General features: G+C 42.2%; 1 protein-coding gene and 2 non-coding genes across 4 annotated transcripts in view; 2 read left to right on the forward strand and 1 right to left on the reverse strand.

The window, feature by feature from the left end:
- LOC124065698 (E3 ubiquitin-protein ligase DTX4-like) overlaps window positions 1–10,910 on the reverse strand; it is a 30,681-nt gene extending 19,771 nt beyond the window's left edge. The window contains exons 1-2 of one of the 2 annotated variants that reach the window (XM_046401345.1): window positions 10,397–10,910; window positions 9,084–9,310 (exon numbers count right to left, since the gene is read on the reverse strand). In XM_046401345.1, coding sequence (XP_046257301.1) covers window positions 9,084–9,294 — 211 coding nt within the window. In that variant the 5' untranslated portion in view covers window positions 9,295–9,310; window positions 10,397–10,910. Of the gene's footprint in view, window positions 1–9,083; window positions 9,311–9,592; window positions 10,238–10,396 lie in introns of those variants that run through there. The other variant, XM_046401335.1, reaches the window with a different exon arrangement.
- A 466-nt stretch (window positions 10,911–11,376) lies between these two features.
- Window positions 11,377–11,449, forward strand: trnat-ugu. The gene has a single exon. It is a non-coding gene; the product is annotated as a tRNA-Thr (tRNA).
- A 344-nt stretch (window positions 11,450–11,793) lies between these two features.
- trnak-uuu lies at window positions 11,794–11,866 on the forward strand. The gene has a single exon. It is a non-coding gene; the product is annotated as a tRNA-Lys (tRNA).
- Window positions 11,867–17,799: the final 5,933 nt, after the last annotated feature.

The following is a 17,799-nucleotide window of genomic DNA, read 5'->3' on the forward strand; positions in this document are numbered from 1 at the left end:
AGTGCCTGTGGGCAGCAGAGGGATAAGAGATGGGAAGGCAGTTGAGAAAATGACATAACTGATGTGTGAGTCTCTATCAAGGTTTAATATCTTTAAAAAAAAAAAAAAAAAAAAGTTGATGCTGAATCAAACGCAGTGGAATTGTTTCTTAAACGTAAGAGTGAGGAGGAAGAGTCAAAAGACTAAGTACAAGAGATGGACAAAGAGACTGAAACAGAGAGGAACAAGCTCACAATCTATCTAGCAGGTCAAGCTGGCCTGAGGTCTGCAACAAAAATCTTCTAGCACTCCTTTTTCTTTATCATTCCCTTCCCACTCCCTCTATCTTTTGATTGTTTCAACTTGATCGCCTACCCTTTTCTGTCCGATATCTCTTCCTTTCTTCAAATGTTTTCACTTTACTTTTTAACGGTAACACAAACTGTTACGGCACCTCTTTGTGTACAGTCCATTAATTTATTACTGCATGTCCATTAAGCTGAGAACTTACATTAGACAAATATTTATTAAAGAACTGTCCACATCAAAGTAGTAAAGGCTGAGATACATTTTTAGCCCTGGATCTCACAGTTCCCATAATGACAACTCCCTCCCTGCCTCCCAAAAAGTCATCATCAACACAAGGCTTAATGTTACGCATGTTTAAAGTCTGAAGCCCAAGTTGGGATAACCCTCATGACATCTTTGAGTTTGCTTTGTTTTACGTCACAACGTTCCCTGCAGAGCCACAGCAGAGATTATACCACCACAGTGCACATCATAGCTAAATTCTATTTCGGATGAGAAAAACATTAACCTTGCAAGCTAACAAAGCTTCAGCACTGACTGAAAATGACGTGTGTGTGTGTGTGTACTGATTGGATTTTGAAAACAAAACCCTCCCCAATAAGAAACAGGCTCACATTTCTATCTGTCAAAAACACACACATTGTCTGGCGGTGATTCTTCTTTCCATTTCGTCTCTTAGCCTCCTTGTGAACCCCTCTAAATGCATCACATGACATCATCAGCGTCGTCAGCCTGTGTGCGCTCGTGAAACGCGTCCTTTGGTGCTTATGTTTGGTGACTAAGTTTAATAGGTTTAAGTTTGGAGTGTTCAAAGTCAAGGAATGATAAATAACACAGCAGTGACATAGTTACTGATGTGTTTGTCATGTGTTTTCATATACATATACCAATAGTGTGTGTGTGTTGCAGCACAGGCAGTGAGTGATGTCCCACCAGAGACCCACAGTAACTCGACACGCAGAGTTTCACAACATCAAGTGGGAGGGAAAAGGCTGCGCTCTGACCCCTCCACCTCTTTCATCGTCTTTCTCTGGCTTTCCTTCCTGCTATTTTCTTGTGATTTATGATGTGTGAACGTCGAAAACAGACAGAACAGACGGCACCCAGTACGCTAACTCGAAGCTAACTTGGTTCTTCCAGTGGAGAAATAGTGTGATTTAAATGCATATGTTGAATAGATGATGGTCAAAGTTTTAGTTTTGACAGTTTCTGAAAAGACGTCATGCATCTGCCTTAATACTGGATGGAAAAACAGCTTACTGCTTTCTCAGAACAAGTTTCTTATCAAGACTCAAACACGTGTTAAACTACAGTATATTAAGCCATTATCCATCATAATTATCTACATGAAAGTGTTCACATAAGCCTCTATTCTTTCATTGTCCTCTTTCAATTTCTTTGTCAGGTCTTGTCATCTTTTATCTTCCTCCTTCTACATGTTGATTTTTAATCCCTTTTATTTCTTATTCCATTTCCCTCAAGCAATATTCTGATGCTTTTTAACTTTCTGTTGCCCTCTCCACACTTTTTTCACACCCCCCCCCCCAAACTTTTGTAGTACCGCCTACTCCGTTCAACTCTCTCTCCGTCTTTGTCTCTACTCTGTCTTACCTTGAAAGAGTCCAGTCTCCTGGGTTTTGGGTTCAGAGTCAATTTTCAGCTTCACAGAGTGTGTGAGAGAAAGGCAGAGAAAGAGGGTGATGGAGGAGAAAAGAGAAAGATAGTGAAAGACGGATCAGGTGGAGCAGAGGAAGTATGATGCAAAGCGGAGGCTTTGAAACGAATGAAGAAGAGACCCTACCCTCAATGGTCAAACAAAACAAAATGCATTGAAATCTGTACTCCAGGAAGCAGTGGTTTAGCAATTGCCATCATCTATGAAAATTCAACTAGCCCCTGTTAAATGTGAGAAATCAGCATTCTTATGCAGTATAAAGCTTTTTTAGCCTTTTTTGGCTCGTGGTACTGGTTTTTTGATTCAGTCTCACTGGTTTTTTAAGTGAATAATCATGCTGCGCTACGTAGACAGACAAAATTAGCAAGTAGCTGGTGACCACAGTGGAGCATTTATTGAATCAAGAGCCAGAGATTTGCCTCAGAAGTTCAGAACACTCGATACTGAACTTATATTCAAATAAATGCCTTTGTTTCTTTATGTCTACTGAATGCTTAAATGCTAACATGCTAACTATAACAAAAATATAAGGCAGTAATACTGTATATCAGTATTGTGTTTCCAGTTTGTTTCACTGTAGCATAAAAAAGAGCAAAAGAAGAAAAATCAATTTATACCGTTCAATTATATATTTAATCAGGAACTATTTGACCAAAGAAATGATTAGGAATCTGACCAGATTTAGAAAAAACTCTGAAGGAAACATCATATAAATGAGTTATTGCAGGTCACGTAAACATGTTCTGTAATTTCCTGTCATAACCTGAACTGTCCCAGTAACCCTGTTTGTTGTGTGCAAGTAAATGTAGTCAGTGTTGGCTCCACTGCCTCCCCCTTTCTTGTCACGACAGTCCACCCCCTGTGTCTCTGGGGAGTCCCCAGTGCAAGCCTGCCTCCCCCTCTACCATGACCCTCACGCCCCGGGGCTTTGTGGGGGTCTGGGAATGTGTCTCCTTCAGCAGGACCAGCTGGAACGAGAAGAGCAACATGCTGCAGGAGCAGGCCCTCAACGTTTGAGAAGCACCCCACAAAGAGACTGACGACAAGCCACGCTTTAGAAGCCCCATGAAATAAAAACGTATTTCTCCCATTTTACCAAAATGTCATAAAATAAATGTCTTTTCATTTAAAAAAAAAATCACAGCCTTCTCTCAGTGGCTGCAGTCCAAGCAGCTTGAATTAACTAATTTCAAAGAAGGGTAAACATATGCTGACAGCGTGACATCTTTCTGTTTAATGTTCATTTTCATGTTGAGCCCCTCATTGCATCAACCAAAGTCCCCTCTCAGTTCCTGTTTGCACAACTAAAGCAGAGAAATCCAAACTCCAACCAAATTCATCAGATTATTCCATTCTGTCACAGGCAACTCGGGTAAATACGTGTAAAATGGACACATCGCTACCTGGACACTTCTGATGTTTGTCAGTCCAATGCTCCTACACTATGCTTGACTTTTTAAAACAGAAATATGTTACACACTTTGTGTACTGACGTCTGAATTGCAGGTTAAAATAAGACTTACGTTCTAAAGCTAAAAGGAGCACAGAGTTAATCTAGTGTCAGATTACAATCTCCCTCTGAATCTACAGGAAGACCTGTTTGTTACAGACACAAACAACTGTATGAAAGCAGAGGCGCCATCGATGTGGGGTGGGGTGAGGTGGGGTTGGTTTTAGACCTCCCCCAAATGTCAGAGATGCCCCGAAACACTGTGGTAAGCACACATGGTGCATACAATAATAACAGCTCAGCGATATGAGTGAAATCTCACACAGCCAATATGACTCATTTGACATCCCAGATAGATATACAAATCACAATATAGCACATTTTCTACAAATTTCATGAATATAAAATGACCAAATGGAAAGGCCTATTTCTTATCATATTTTATATTACGATAAATACTTGACTCAGCCTACATGGTTTCAAAGAGAGCACAACAGCGCAGCGAGAAAAGCATGACAGGTCACCAGTTGTTAAGGTTAGGATTTTACAGGTTTTGTTTTCCGACTCTCTCTTGTAAACCGAGAGCACAGTGTAGTGATTCAAGATGGGTCATCGAGGCGGTTACACCCTCTAGTACACAAGAAGCGATGTGTCTTGTATTTTTTGTATTTGTTTGGGATGAAGAAAGAGCCCAACTGTCAGCATGAACAGTTTATGTCGCCATGACTCAGCAGTCAAACAAAGGAGCGACACCATTGAAAGCTCAGACGATCCAAGAAACCAGACCAACGCCACAGCAATGACCATCCTGTCTAACACACCGATAAGCACTAGTAGCAATCAAAGGCAACATGTGCTCTGACTTGTTACGCCGGGCATACAAGGCTTTCAAAGAGAGGCTAAGCTGAGGACCGCAGGGGTTTCCTTAACGCTGCCTGTCCTATCTGTCCACGATTCTGCTCAGAGGCCGAGGCAAGGAGGAAAGACACTCTCTTCCAACCACAAGGCACAGGGAGGGCAACAGATGGCAACCAATCCGAACTTGTACAACTTGTTGCTCGCTGTGTTTAAATGGGGTAAAAAAAAATCAAGTGTGCTTCTAATAGACTCCAATGCTCCTTCAGAGTGCAAAACCTAAGAGGCGCCTGTCTGCAGCCTGTTCATTTACACGTGAGTGAAACATAGATACGCTGCAATTAGAATAAAGAATCTGTGCTGTCTTCTACTCGCCGAATGCATGTTTGACAAGTGCACAAGGATGATAGTTTTTCATCAAAGCCAGTGAATAAATCTGTCCAATCAGTCCACCTGTCGATTTCACCTGAATAGTAGATTATGCGCTCTTTCAAAACCAGTTGTTATCTAAAATAATCAGATTGCCCATCCCTGAAACCTGTAGAGTCAGTTTCAGCATTCATCTGCTCCTGATGCTCGGGCTTCTTGACAAGACATGATGTTGACATCTGCAGACAGCTGGCTGACTAGCTGAAGCAGAATCCAAACACGATTCAGCCGACTCCTGTGAATTCACCTCTCGAAAGGTGACACCTTGTTAACAAACACACCTCAGTTTTCGTACACGTGACGATTAGCCTCAATAAGAGTTGTCGCTGTACTGCGCACATTACAAAACTGTATGTTTAATAATAATGTGAATCTTGAGGTTGTTGTGGTTGTCACGCCACATGACTGATCAGTGAGAGGGCTTCACATGCGACAAAGATTTTTCACCAGGAGGAATCCCTGATGGTGTTTTGTCACAGGGGGGGGGAAACCACATAAGAACAGCGAACAATCCAAGTTGCTTATACGCTTATTTGCAACAAATAAAAGAATAAGAGATTAAAGATAAGAGAAAGACGACAAGTTACAAATACCAAAAAGCTTGCATCTATTGTGGTGAATATGTCTCTAGACTCAAAATGTATATTCACCTACAACAATGCATAATATTAACAAATTATCAAGTTATTGTTTTTAGGCAGAAAAGGTTGAGATAGACAATAATTTTCAGGAAATAAAACCGCCGAATATGCTTGGTTACACTGTGGAGATAAGAAAGTGGGGTGATGCCGTGACACAGGTGAACGGATTAGCTGTGTGTGTTGAGAGAAAGAAAGAAAGAATGTCTGTAAGGTAATATAAGAACCTAATCTACACTGAACTCTGAAAACAGTCGTCTTGTTTACTGTGTTGTGCCAAAGATCATAAGGGGGAATAAGAAAGTTTTTTCACCTTCCACTGTATGCCAATGTATTTCGATGGGAGCGATATTATCGGGCTTCCTCCACACAAACAGATGCATGAAGAATGCATGAGTCCGCTCTTAACAGCCCCGACACAGCCAGACATTTAACCTGCTTGATATGTTCTGGGCGTCTGTGAGGCCTCTGCAAGCTCTTGGCAACGTTCACACACAGCACTGGACTGCGTGTGCTGATTTGCTTCTGGCGTTAGTCACGACTTCCAAAAGCAGGCAGGAAGTGGAAAATCGGGGATGTAATCCTGCAGTTTGGACTAGGGTTAGCATATGCTTGTACCCATTCTGATTCTGTAACTATAAGTCACAGGTTGTGAGACTATCACGAGTCCAAACAGCTAATACAGCCTGCTAACATCTGTGCTACTTTTAAATAAGAAATAACATTTTTGTGTGTGTTGCGCTTAAAACTTTCCCCCAGGTGACCCGAATCGATGTGTGTTTCTGATGATGACCCCCTCGCTGGACGTGGTTAAACTTCACCCACAGGCGCAAGGCCAGCTCCACACAGCAGACGGGATAAAGTGTGCACTTCTGCAGAATTCACACAAAAATCTGGCCATGCAGCACCTTCCCACAGGGTTTTTTGTTGTACTTTAGAACATAAGTGCCACAAAACAATCATAAAATAATGATTTATTTGTCTGATTCACCGCTCCCCCCCTCTCTCTCTCCTCTCACTCTCTCGACCACTGCTGCCGTCTGTCTCTATCTGTCTCCGTCACTGAGCTGCACAGTAGCTTTGAGTAGTGTTTACATAAACAGCAGCCGACAAAGTCTGGAATGAAGGTTTTAATAAGAAGAAAATTATCTTCCACATCCAAGCTGATATCTTCCAAGCCAACAATCTGGTCACTTTCATTTACACTGTCAGTGAACTCTGTGTTTGTGCGTGTGTGTGCACGCCGAGGGAGGGGAGGGCATCAACGCTCAAACCTTTGTCATTGGTTTTGTGGGAATTTACATTTTCATCCTCTTGTGCAAAATGCAAAAACAAAAATTCTTAAAAAAAAAATAAATTCAATAAATTCAATAAGGTATCCTTATATACATGACAAGATGTGTGGAAAGTGTATAAATCATGCTGTCATTGTTTTTTTGGGGAACCCACATGGCCGAATGGTTAAAGCACATTTCACACAACCACCATGCCTGATGTGCTGCACATTCCTCTCTCTCTCTCCATGTTTCCTGTCTGCCACATCATACATCCACACACTAAGCTGCCTCAATGCAAACATGCACACTAAAGTGCCCCCACACTGTATTACAGGCTGAGGTCATGTTAATGAGCTACAGCTGATTCCTGACAGCCAGCAACACCAATGAAAACAACGATCACTGCTTGCTACACAATGACAACACGCTACATGAATGTTTTGTACATTACTCATTAAATTAAAAGCAGCTAGGAGAAATAAAAGATTTGATCTGACGTGGGAGCAGGAGTGTAAGAACTCAAAGCCCACTATTTCGCTAACCTAGAAGAAGTGGAACCTAGGTGATCACGGTCACTGCCTTCCTTCTTCATCTTTCTTTCGCTCCTTCATTTTAACTGAACTTGTAACAACCAGCAGCCCCAAATCTGCCAGCCACACCCCTCTGCCTCCTCAAAACCCTCAGACTTTCATCCCGTGTGAGTGTGAGTGCGTGTGTGTGTGTGTGTGTGTGTGTGTGTGTCCCACAGCCATAAAGAATTAAACTCACATCTGTTCAACAAAATCCAACAATGGAAGAGGAGTGAAAGTCACTCCTTCTGCAACAACCACTCCCACTCCTTCTACACCCCCCCCCCCCATGACACACAACACACACACACTCATATCTTTCTATCTCACTCATGTCAAAGCCAAAACCGAAAGGCCCTTGGGACTTTCGCCTATTGATGAAACTAAACACTTAGAGGGAGGGGGGGGCAACTCTCTGCTCATTAGGCCTTGAAATATTCCATTCTTTCCACAGAATCAGGGTCTGTCTCTGTCTCCTCATGTCAGGAGTGTGCAGCTGCTGTGTGCGTAGTGGATAAGGGCTAAAGAATGCAGCTAACTCAGTGGTGCAGTAGCCACTCGCAGCTGCTGCGCACCGTCATACTGTCGAATCTCAACCAAACACAACCATCTCTCTCTCTCTCACACACACACACATACACACACACTTTGAAAAGGGGCCAAACCAACACAAGAGTCTGTAGAGCAATTCAACAGATTAGGTTTATCTGGCGTAGACACCGAGTGCCTGTATATTAACAATATGACTGCAGCAAATATTTATTTAAATACAAACAACAGTACATAGTTTATAACACACGCATGTACTATTTAGCCTGGATGGGTTCCAAAAAGGCAATATGTTCCTGCTTAGAGAAAACTACCAAGCCACTGTGCTGTGAAACTGCTGAGTACAAAACTAGCAAGGTTAAAGAAATTCCTTCTCCATACCAATTAGCAATTATTAGTCTTCTAGATTACTAATAATCTCTATTGTCCATATCAGTCAATTCCAATTTGAAGGCTCAATACTAAAACATGTCATGAATGTTTTCTGGTTATATTATGGTGCAATTATGAAAAATTGTGTAACAAACAAGATGCTGATTTTACTCCTCAAAGCTTACAGTACTGAATTTTAGTTAGGTTTTACAGCACAATAATAAAAAATCCATTTTAAATAAATCAATCCATGTTGATTACTGTCTTTACTTTGTTGACAAAAGAACAGTTGCAATTTCTTTTCTAATCAAGCCCCTACTTTGAGCAGCATCTTCACAAGTCATTGGATCAGTTCAGAAAACTCAAAAACTGTTACATTCTTGTCCTCCACATTTTAGTCAAAACTCGCCACAGATGTCCCAGATATGGCTGTCTTTGTACATGAGCTGCTAATCAAACTTTAATGTGGCTGCACTGAAAACGTGCTGGAGATCTGGCATAAAATCCTAGATCCAGACCAAGATATGCAAAGCTCTACATCATGAAAACACTGAGCTGGTGTCTGCTGAAATGGATCTGCTCAAATGCCGCAAAAGTCCCACATAAATCTTTTCTGGTCAACATCTGGCTGACTGCTGTTGGTCAGGATCACAGGGAGGATGGACTGAATCTCAAGTAATATTCATAATTTCTTTTATTAAGGATCCAGACTACAGAGATTACAATTTTGTCTCTTAAAGAACCATACAGCATAGACAAATGGTGTGTTTTAGGTCAACGGTGATTGAAGGCATTATGTTAAAAAAGCCAAGACAGAAATCAGCAGCAAACAACAGGCAGATGCCAAGAAGCAGCCTGTCCAGTAATGCCCACCTCTGCTATATTACAAGGGTAGCTTTGTGGTCCTGAACCGACACTAAAAGGCCAAACATGACACCCTTACGCTGTGCATTCTCTCCCCCCTATCGCTCCCTGTCTTACCTGTGTCCTGTCTGAACTGGTGCATGGACTGGAGATCTATGATGTACGGCGAGAGCCGACTGTCCACCTGGCCGAGGACGACGCTCCCTCCACGGGGGTCGCTACTCCGGATCGCCGCCTCTATCTGGTGGGAGACGGCGGGGCTGTAGGGCCGCCACCGGCCGTGTTCGTTCAGCCATTCCCACACCACCACGGCAGAGGCCAGGAGCATGTTGTTAATGTTGGCCCTGGAGTGGAAACAAATGATGAAATACCACGAAAACAGTCATTTGTTAGCTAAAAGTATCGTTAAGCCCCCTCGGAGATGAGCGAGGGGTTTGTTTGCCAAAACAGAGTCTGTCTGCTGGAGGCAGAGGCCAGCGACATAGCGAACAGCAGCAGCACTTCTTTATTTATCTGATCAGTTTTAATTGGATCCTTTCTGAGTGCACGAGTGTTTTGTCCCTCGTGATAAATGAATAAAGGCAGCCTGTAGCCAAACAGCTAAAACAAAGCCATTTTTATCTTACATGGAGCCGCGGCTGAGCTAACGCCGGGAGAGGGAGGCACATTCTTCTACGAAAATCCGAGCTCCTCGCATTGCCAAGCGGAGAAGGAAATCACGGTCCACGCCAGACTCTCTTTATTATAACACCGTCACGCGATTTTGAAATGTCCCCAAAGTACACAGACAATGAAACGGCCTAAATGTTGTGGTAAATATTCCACAGTGTTTGCTCCGGACGCAACGATAGCTTCTCCGGCGAGTCGGTTGTTTCCAGCGACGGCCTTTTTACGTTTTGTGGGATTCTTGAGTGAGAGGAAGAATTCTCCTCCGTATGGGGAAAATGTGTTTAAAATGAACGCTTCGGTTGTTACTTCTTGTACAGCGTGAGCTCGGTGTGTCTGCATATAAATCCCGACAGAAGCAGCCTTAGCAGGGTGAAGATAGCAACAGCTAGTGTGTGTTTTTCTTTCGTAGTTTGGGGCGTAGCATAACGAAATGTTGAGAAAGTAGCGCAACCTCAGGAGTAACACTCCCCAAACCCGGGTCACATCAGAACAGGTTCAACTGGTCTGGATTCCGGGAACACAACACCAAAAAGTTAACTGTCCAATCTGCATTTGGTCCCAGAGGCACTACTTTTAAGTGTTGTTTTATAGGTACTTTTTACTTCTATGTCTTATTTCAAGTTGCTTTAGTGTTAGTACTAGTATCTTGCAGCTACTGTAGATATTGCATTTGTACACTTGGTTATAAGAGGCTTTTAAAATGTCTGCTCAGTCGTTTTCACCACTACACTGAAAGGGTAGGACCTAAATCAAACATTCACCTGCTGATATGAACTACCGGGTCCTCTCTCCTAGTCCAAGACACTTGGAGCAAAATCCAGAATCGTCATAGGCTTCTTCATGAAATAAATCTACCCTTTCGTCCTCTCGTTTCTAACATGGCTCTTTTCTCACCCTGTACCCCAGGTGGTCGCATGAAGCCAAATCCCCGTATAATAAAGTAGTAAAATGCAAAATCCGAATACGGAATGAATGGATTCCTTCCAATGGGTTAAGGGTAGGAGAACGTTATGCCCCACCGATGCGTTGAAATAAATTCTGCCATGTTTATCCTACTGCCATCCTTTCGCGTCCATGTTTTGACCTGTCGTGCGAAAACTTCGTACGAGGCTACAAGTGGGACTGGGACGACATCTGCTCCCCCGGCTCCTGACAATCTCCACGCCCAGAAACCCCCACAGTGATGAGGACCGACAACCAATGGGAGGACTCTGGCTTCAACCACATTTTGAGTTAGATTCTCCTCTGTTTAAACCAAGCACTGTGCAACAGCGACGACTTTTCTTTAATACTCCTTGATATAGACATTTGCCTGTTTTTATTCGGCATCGTAATCTCTAACAAATTTTACGCACACCATGTGTTTAAAGGCATGTTTCAATTTGTGGTCGTTATGCTGTATTAAAATGAAATTCCTCAACAGGCAGCTTCTTTTACTGAGACTCATTTTAAGACTGCTACAGACGTTCATCTCTTGGGGTGATTACGTACTGCCACCTGGTGGATAAATGGAGAAACTTACATCGATTTCATGGACGCTTTAGCCTCGTTACTTACATACTGTCATTTAGGAAAATGTTTTCTCTGTGGGTTGGAGAGTGTTGTAGTGTGCAGTGTCTTTTGTCATATATTTAGCAACATATATATATTATTAGTTATATATTATACTGTTATCAGTAATAGCAGTAGTATAGGACTGACAATGATTTAGGCGTTTGTGACGTCACTTAGCAGCAAGTACGGCTCCATAGCTCAGGGGTTAGAGCACTGGTCTTGTAAACCAGGGGTCGCGAGTTCAAATCTCGCTGGGGCCTGCTTTCCATTTTCCTTTTCAAAAAGGTAAATGGCCAAGTTGTGCACGAAAGCAACATTAACAGATTTCCTTTGAGTGTTTTTTAATTCTCAGTTTAAGTGTTCTTTTGTAACGAAAACAAACAGGCAACCGCGTTGTGGCGACTACTGTTAACGTTTACTGTAATGTTAGCCTATACATCATCGCAAAAGGCTTTAACGCTAGTATTTTCCATTGCTATGATAGGAAATGAAAACACCACATATTAATTTTGACACGTTCACATTCTTTATGCTTTATATGATATACAACTATAGAATTAACCATAACGCGTACATATATAAATGTAAGGTACAGTCAGTCAGAGCCCGGATAGCTCAGTCGGTAGAGCATCAGACTTTTAATCTGAGGGTCCAGGGTTCAAGTCCCTGTTCGGGCGTTAGTCTTTTTAGGTGAACTCCGTCATTTTGACTGCTCCCCCATATCCTGCACTCAGAGAACCATATGCCTGGGTGGACAAAATTATACAAGGAAAACAAATTAACATATACATTTTTTTTTGAAAATTGTTTTTCATACTTTTTGATTCAAACTGTTGAAGAACAACTTCATTTAAACTATGTTATGATAATGATGTCTTAACATTTTATGAAAAATTAGTATCCTACATGGCCTTGAAAATCTGGCAGAATACAATAAGTTAATGCCCAAAAAGAAAAACAAACAAGCCAGTTTATTTACCATTATTTGCTATCTGACTTATTAGCACATGTTAATAAATCCAAAATACATTCCAAACTCTTCAACAGTATTCAGTCTACAGTTAGTGCAAGCTTATTCTTACTTGTTATAAAATACATGTTATAAAATACATTTACATTCAGGAGAAAGCTGCCAATTTTCTTACAGGTCCTTTGCATTCAAGTGCATATAGCAGCTAGCAACATACATAAATTAATATAGCAAACAAATTGCAAGAAAAGAGAAAAAGAAAAAACTACAGCCACTACTACTATACAGACACAAACAACCCACATTAACTAATTATAAGCCTGATAAAAAATTTAGACATGGACACAGTTGTAGACAGGCAGTTTGTTACAGATGCACAGATGCCTTGTTCTATTTTATTCTACTATTTTATGTTACCAATCACCAAGACAAATTCCTAGTAATGTGAAACCTCTTCACTTACATGGCAATAAAGACGATTCTGATTCTGATTCTGATACATCTAGATCTTATTTTAGGTACAGTCAGAAAATCACCACCAGTGTCATGGCAAGTCATGGTTTATACATTGTTTTCATATTGCTGTACTGTGTACTATGTATGATCAATAATTATTTGAAATTTATTTTTTTAAAGAAAGAAACATCCCTGAATGATTATTAATCAACACATCTTGAAAAGCAGGATTAAGATCATTCCATGAAGTGTGGCTGTTTCAGGGCCTTCACAAACATTGTTAGTGACAGTTGTACACTTTCTAACAGAACGTTGAAATGCCTGCCGTATGACGGTTATATTACATTAGCTGGTGGTGGTGTTGTGATTGTTTTTGTCGTTGGAAGTGTTTTTGTCGTTGTCTTCCATGGTTAGCAGTGGGGGTCTCGTTGTTGGTCTCTTTTTTTGACCGGGCTTTCCAATTGGAGATGCAAATAGCCAGGATCATAATCAGCAGTCCAAAACTCACAATCACACAGTACCAGTGATCGAAAAACCATGACCATGGACTTTGAGAAGAAACTGAGGACACAAAGAGAAAATAAAGGTTAAACTTCTACTTTATTTTGTTTGTATTTAATAAAATCACACTGCATCTTCATAAAATCACACTTGTCCCCAAAACAGCTGCTCTGCATCTCCTCTGCTTGTGTAAAGTATGTTATGATGGGTCTTTAAGTGTAGTGGACTTAGGATCTGTGGTGGGAAATATGTGTCACCAGTGACATCAAGGGATGAGTGGGCTGGTCAAAGCTTACCATCACTGCTGGCTTTGTAAAAGGATGTTGCATGAGAGATACAGAGTGCAACTGAGAGAGGCTATTACACTTCCTACAAACAATTGTGCATGACAAAAGAACTAGGCATTGATTGCCTTAATCACATTATGTAAATTATATTTGAGAGTGATTGTCATGCACACTTGACAACAACTTATGACAGAGTGAAACTGAATATTCAAACATATCTGAAAAGGGTTGTCAAAGCATGATAGTTTATGTTTTGCTGTAATAAAGTTGCCAAAATGTAACATATATTCTCTTACCTTGAAGAATTGTTCCCTTCCCAACCTTTAACTGTGTGTTCACATTAGCAATGCAGTAGTACAGCCCCAGGTCTCTCCCTTCAACATCAGTGATACTCAGTGCCAGAGATCGGTTAATCAACCTCACAGAGAAACGAGGGCTGAGCTGAAACCCTGAGAAACAAAAAAGCATCTGTTATCAGTTTTAGACACAAGAATAACTGCTCTGTAATTAGAATTTCCAAAGTTGTCAGGAGGTATTCCCAAGTTCAGCTTCTGCATCTCAGGAGGAGACAAGTGGTGAGTGGCCACCCAAGACTTCCTCGTATAAATGGTAGCTTTTCTGATCTGAATTTTCAGTTTGAATTTTTGTTATATAACAGGCTTTGCACTTAAATAGTTTGATGTAGTGTACAGATCACTTGTGACTTTTATGTTCTTTAGGACCCCACTTTATTTGAATTTAGAACTCAGTTTTTCATGTTTCCATATTTGTTCAAACCAGTATATGAAATCATGCACTACCTTGGACTGGTGTTCCGTCTCTGAGGCTGGCATAGAGGACCACAGTGGGGGTGTAATCTGGGTTGTGCTTAAACCATGTTGTTTGATAAAGATAGGAGAAGTTGCAGCCCAGAGTAACTGTTGAACCCATCTGGACATGTTGGACCTCAGCAGCAGGTACTAAAGGAATCCAAAACCCAGCCATGGTGGTAAACCCTAGAGTAGATAAAATGGATATTAGCTTTACAAATGTCAGATAAGATAAGATAAGATAAGATGAACTTTATTGATCCCGCAGTGGGGAAATTCACCTGTTGTGGCAGCTCACAAGAACACAAGAAGAGTGCAAAAAGTGTGCATAAACAGTTACAAAAAAATATAGAGGTGAAATAAATGAACAATTTACAAGGTAAGTAAAAATAGTACACTATAAAGCTATATACAAGTCCTCATAAGGGAAGAAAGAGGACTAGACCATAGAATTATACAGCCTAACAGCAGCGGGAATGAAAGACCTGTGGTAGCGCTCCTTCCTACACTGAGGGTGTAGCAGTCTGCCACTGAAGGAGCTGTTCAGAGCCTCCACTGTCTGATGCAGAGGATGAGAGGTGTTGTCCATGATGGATGTCAGCTTGGCTAACATCCTCCTCTCACCCACCTGCTCCACGGAGTCCAGTGGGCAGCCCAGGACAGAGCTGGCCCTCCTGACCAGCTTATTTAGTCTCTTCCTGTCCCGGTCCGTGCTGCCCGGTCCCCAACAGACCACAGCATACTGAATAGCAGAGGCTACCACAGAGTCATAAAAAGTCCTTAGGAGGGGCCTGCACACTCCAAAGGACCTCAGTCTCCTCAGAAGGTGGAGGCGACTTTGGCCCTTCTTGTACAGGGCATCGGTGTTATGTGACCAGTCCAGTTTATGGTTGAGGTGGACACCCAGGTACTTGAAACTGTCCACAATCTCAATGTCCAAGCCCTGAATGTTCACTGGTGTATGTGGTAATGACCTTCTCCGAAAGTCAATCACCATCTCCTTTGTTTTACTGGTGTTTAAGCACAGGTGGTTGCGCTCACTCCAGTCCACAAAGTCCACGATGACTGACCTGTACTCCGTCTCATTCCCAGTGAGCAATCTTATTTACATAAAACTGTTAACTGACATGAAAACAATTCAGTAAGTCTGTTGGAAGCAATATCAACCAATATCAATCACAGATCACCTGTCACCTATCAGTAGTGTCTGTGACTCCAAACGCAAAGTACTTTTATAGATTATCTTTCAGCTACTAGCTTATTAACAATTGGCCAAACAGAGGACAGGACTGCAGGACTAACAGCTAACTGTCTAATTTCAACAGAATTTTGCCATGCACTCTTGATTTAATGCAACATGCACTATAAGAGCACTAGAGCACCTGACCATTACATCAACAAGGACTGACATTGTATTCTAAATACACAGACAGCTTTGCATACAACATCACTCTTTGGGAAGGCTTTCCACCAGATTTGGTTTGGAGCGTTTCTGAGGAAATATTTGCCCATTCATGTAGTAGAGCATTAGTGATCAATCACTGATGTTGGACAAAAAGGTCTGATTTGCAGTCTTTGTTCCAGTTCAACCAAAAGGTGTTTGATGGGGTTGAGGTCAGGGCCCTGTGCGGGCCAGTCTATGCTATGGAAGCATAGCATTGTCAAAAATGTTTTGGTATGCTGAAGCGTTGCATTTTGCTTTCATTGGAAATAAGGGGCTGAGGCCAACCTCTGAAAAACAGCCCCATAACACCTGAATTCTATAATAAAGAGGTTTATCTGATTACCTTTGTCTGTATAATACACTGCTCAAAAAATAAAGGGAAAACAACACAATGTAACTCCAAGTCAATCACACTTCTGACTGACAATCAATTTCACATGCTGTTGTGCAAATGGAATAGACAACAGGTGGAAATTAAAGGCAATTAGCAAGACACCCCCAGTCTACAACCCACACAAGTGGATCAGGTAGTGCAGCTCATCCAGGATGGCACATCAGTGCGCGCTGTGGCAAGAAGGTTTGCTGTGTCTGTCAGCGTAGTGTCCAGAGCATGGAGGTGTTACCAGGAGACAGGCCAGTACATCAGGAGATGTGGAGGAGGCCGTAGGAGGGCAACAACCCAGCAGCAGGACTGTGACCTCCGCCTTTGTGCAGGAAGGAACAGGAGGAGCACTGCCAGAGCCCTGCAAAATGACCACCAGCAGGCTACAAATGCACATGTGTCTGTTCAAACGGTCAGAAACAGACTCCATGAGGGTGGCATGAGGGCCTGACGTCCACAGGTGGGGGTTGTGCTTACAGCCCAACACTGTGCAAGATGTTTGGCATTTGCCAGAGAACACCAAGATTAGCAAATTCACCACTGGCGCCCTGTGCTCTTCACAGATGAAAGCAGGTTCACATTGAGCACATGTGACAGACGTGACAGAGCCTGGAGACGCCGTGGAGAATGTTCTGCTGCCTGCAAAATCCTCCAGCATGACCGGTTTAGCAGTGGGTCAGTAATGCTGTGGGGTGGCATTTCTTTGGGGGGCCTCACAGCCCTCCATGTGTTCGCCAGAGGTAGCCTGACTGCCATTAGGTCTCGAGATGAGATCCTCAGACCCCTTGTGAGAGCTTATGCTGGTGCGGTTGGCCCTGGGTTCCTCCTAATGCAAGACAATGCTAGACCTCATGTGGCTGGAGTGTGTCAGCAGTTCCTGCAAGACGAAGGCACTGATACTATGGACTGGCCCGCCCGTTCCCCAGACCTGAATCCAATTGAACACATCTGGGACATCATGTCACCACAGACTGTCCAGGAATTGGTGGATGCTTTAGTCCAGATTTGGGAGGAGATCCATCAGGAGACCATCCGCCACCTCATCAGGAGCATGCCCAGGCTTTGTAGGGAGGTCATACAGGCACGTGGAGCCTCATTTTAACTTGTTTTAAGGACATTACATCAAAGTTGGATCAACCTGTAGTGTGTTTTTCCACTTTAATTTTGAGTGTGACTCCAAATCCAGACCTCCATGGGTTAATAAATTTGATTTCCATTGATAATTTTGTGTGATTTTGTTGTCAACACATTCAACTATGTAAAGAACGAAGTATTTAATAAGAATATTTCGTTCATTCAGATCTAGGATGTGTCCCTTTATTTTTTTTGAGCAGCGTATATTTGCGAGTAAGCTGTTTGTGACTGAGTGGATAGATGGACTGGTACTACAGGAACATTTCAAAATCTTAGTATTTTTCATTGTCTTTATATAGCCAGTGATAGTAATGTTGTGGTCGGCACTCAGTTCAGTTTGTCATTTGCTCAGTGATTTGTCCCTAGCACATTTTCGACAAGGTGTTGTTCAAGCCCTGCAGTGCAAAGGCAATCCAGTAGCATGTAGAGAAACTGTCTTGTGTGTTTCTCCTATCAGCTCTTCTGATCAGACCACAATATTGACCAATAGCAGTTGGTGGCAGATCAGTCACACCCTTTGAACCCCATTCCTGAGTATCCCAAGGAAGCCAATTTAGCACTGTCCTTTAAATCTCTGCTCCAGACTTACTCTTTTCTAGTTATGTTTTTGTTCTTTTCACCTTTTTA

This window comes from Scatophagus argus, chromosome 2 (genome assembly GCF_020382885.2).
Source record: "Scatophagus argus isolate fScaArg1 chromosome 2, fScaArg1.pri, whole genome shotgun sequence".
Classification (NCBI taxonomy): domain Eukaryota; kingdom Metazoa; phylum Chordata; class Actinopteri; family Scatophagidae; genus Scatophagus; species Scatophagus argus.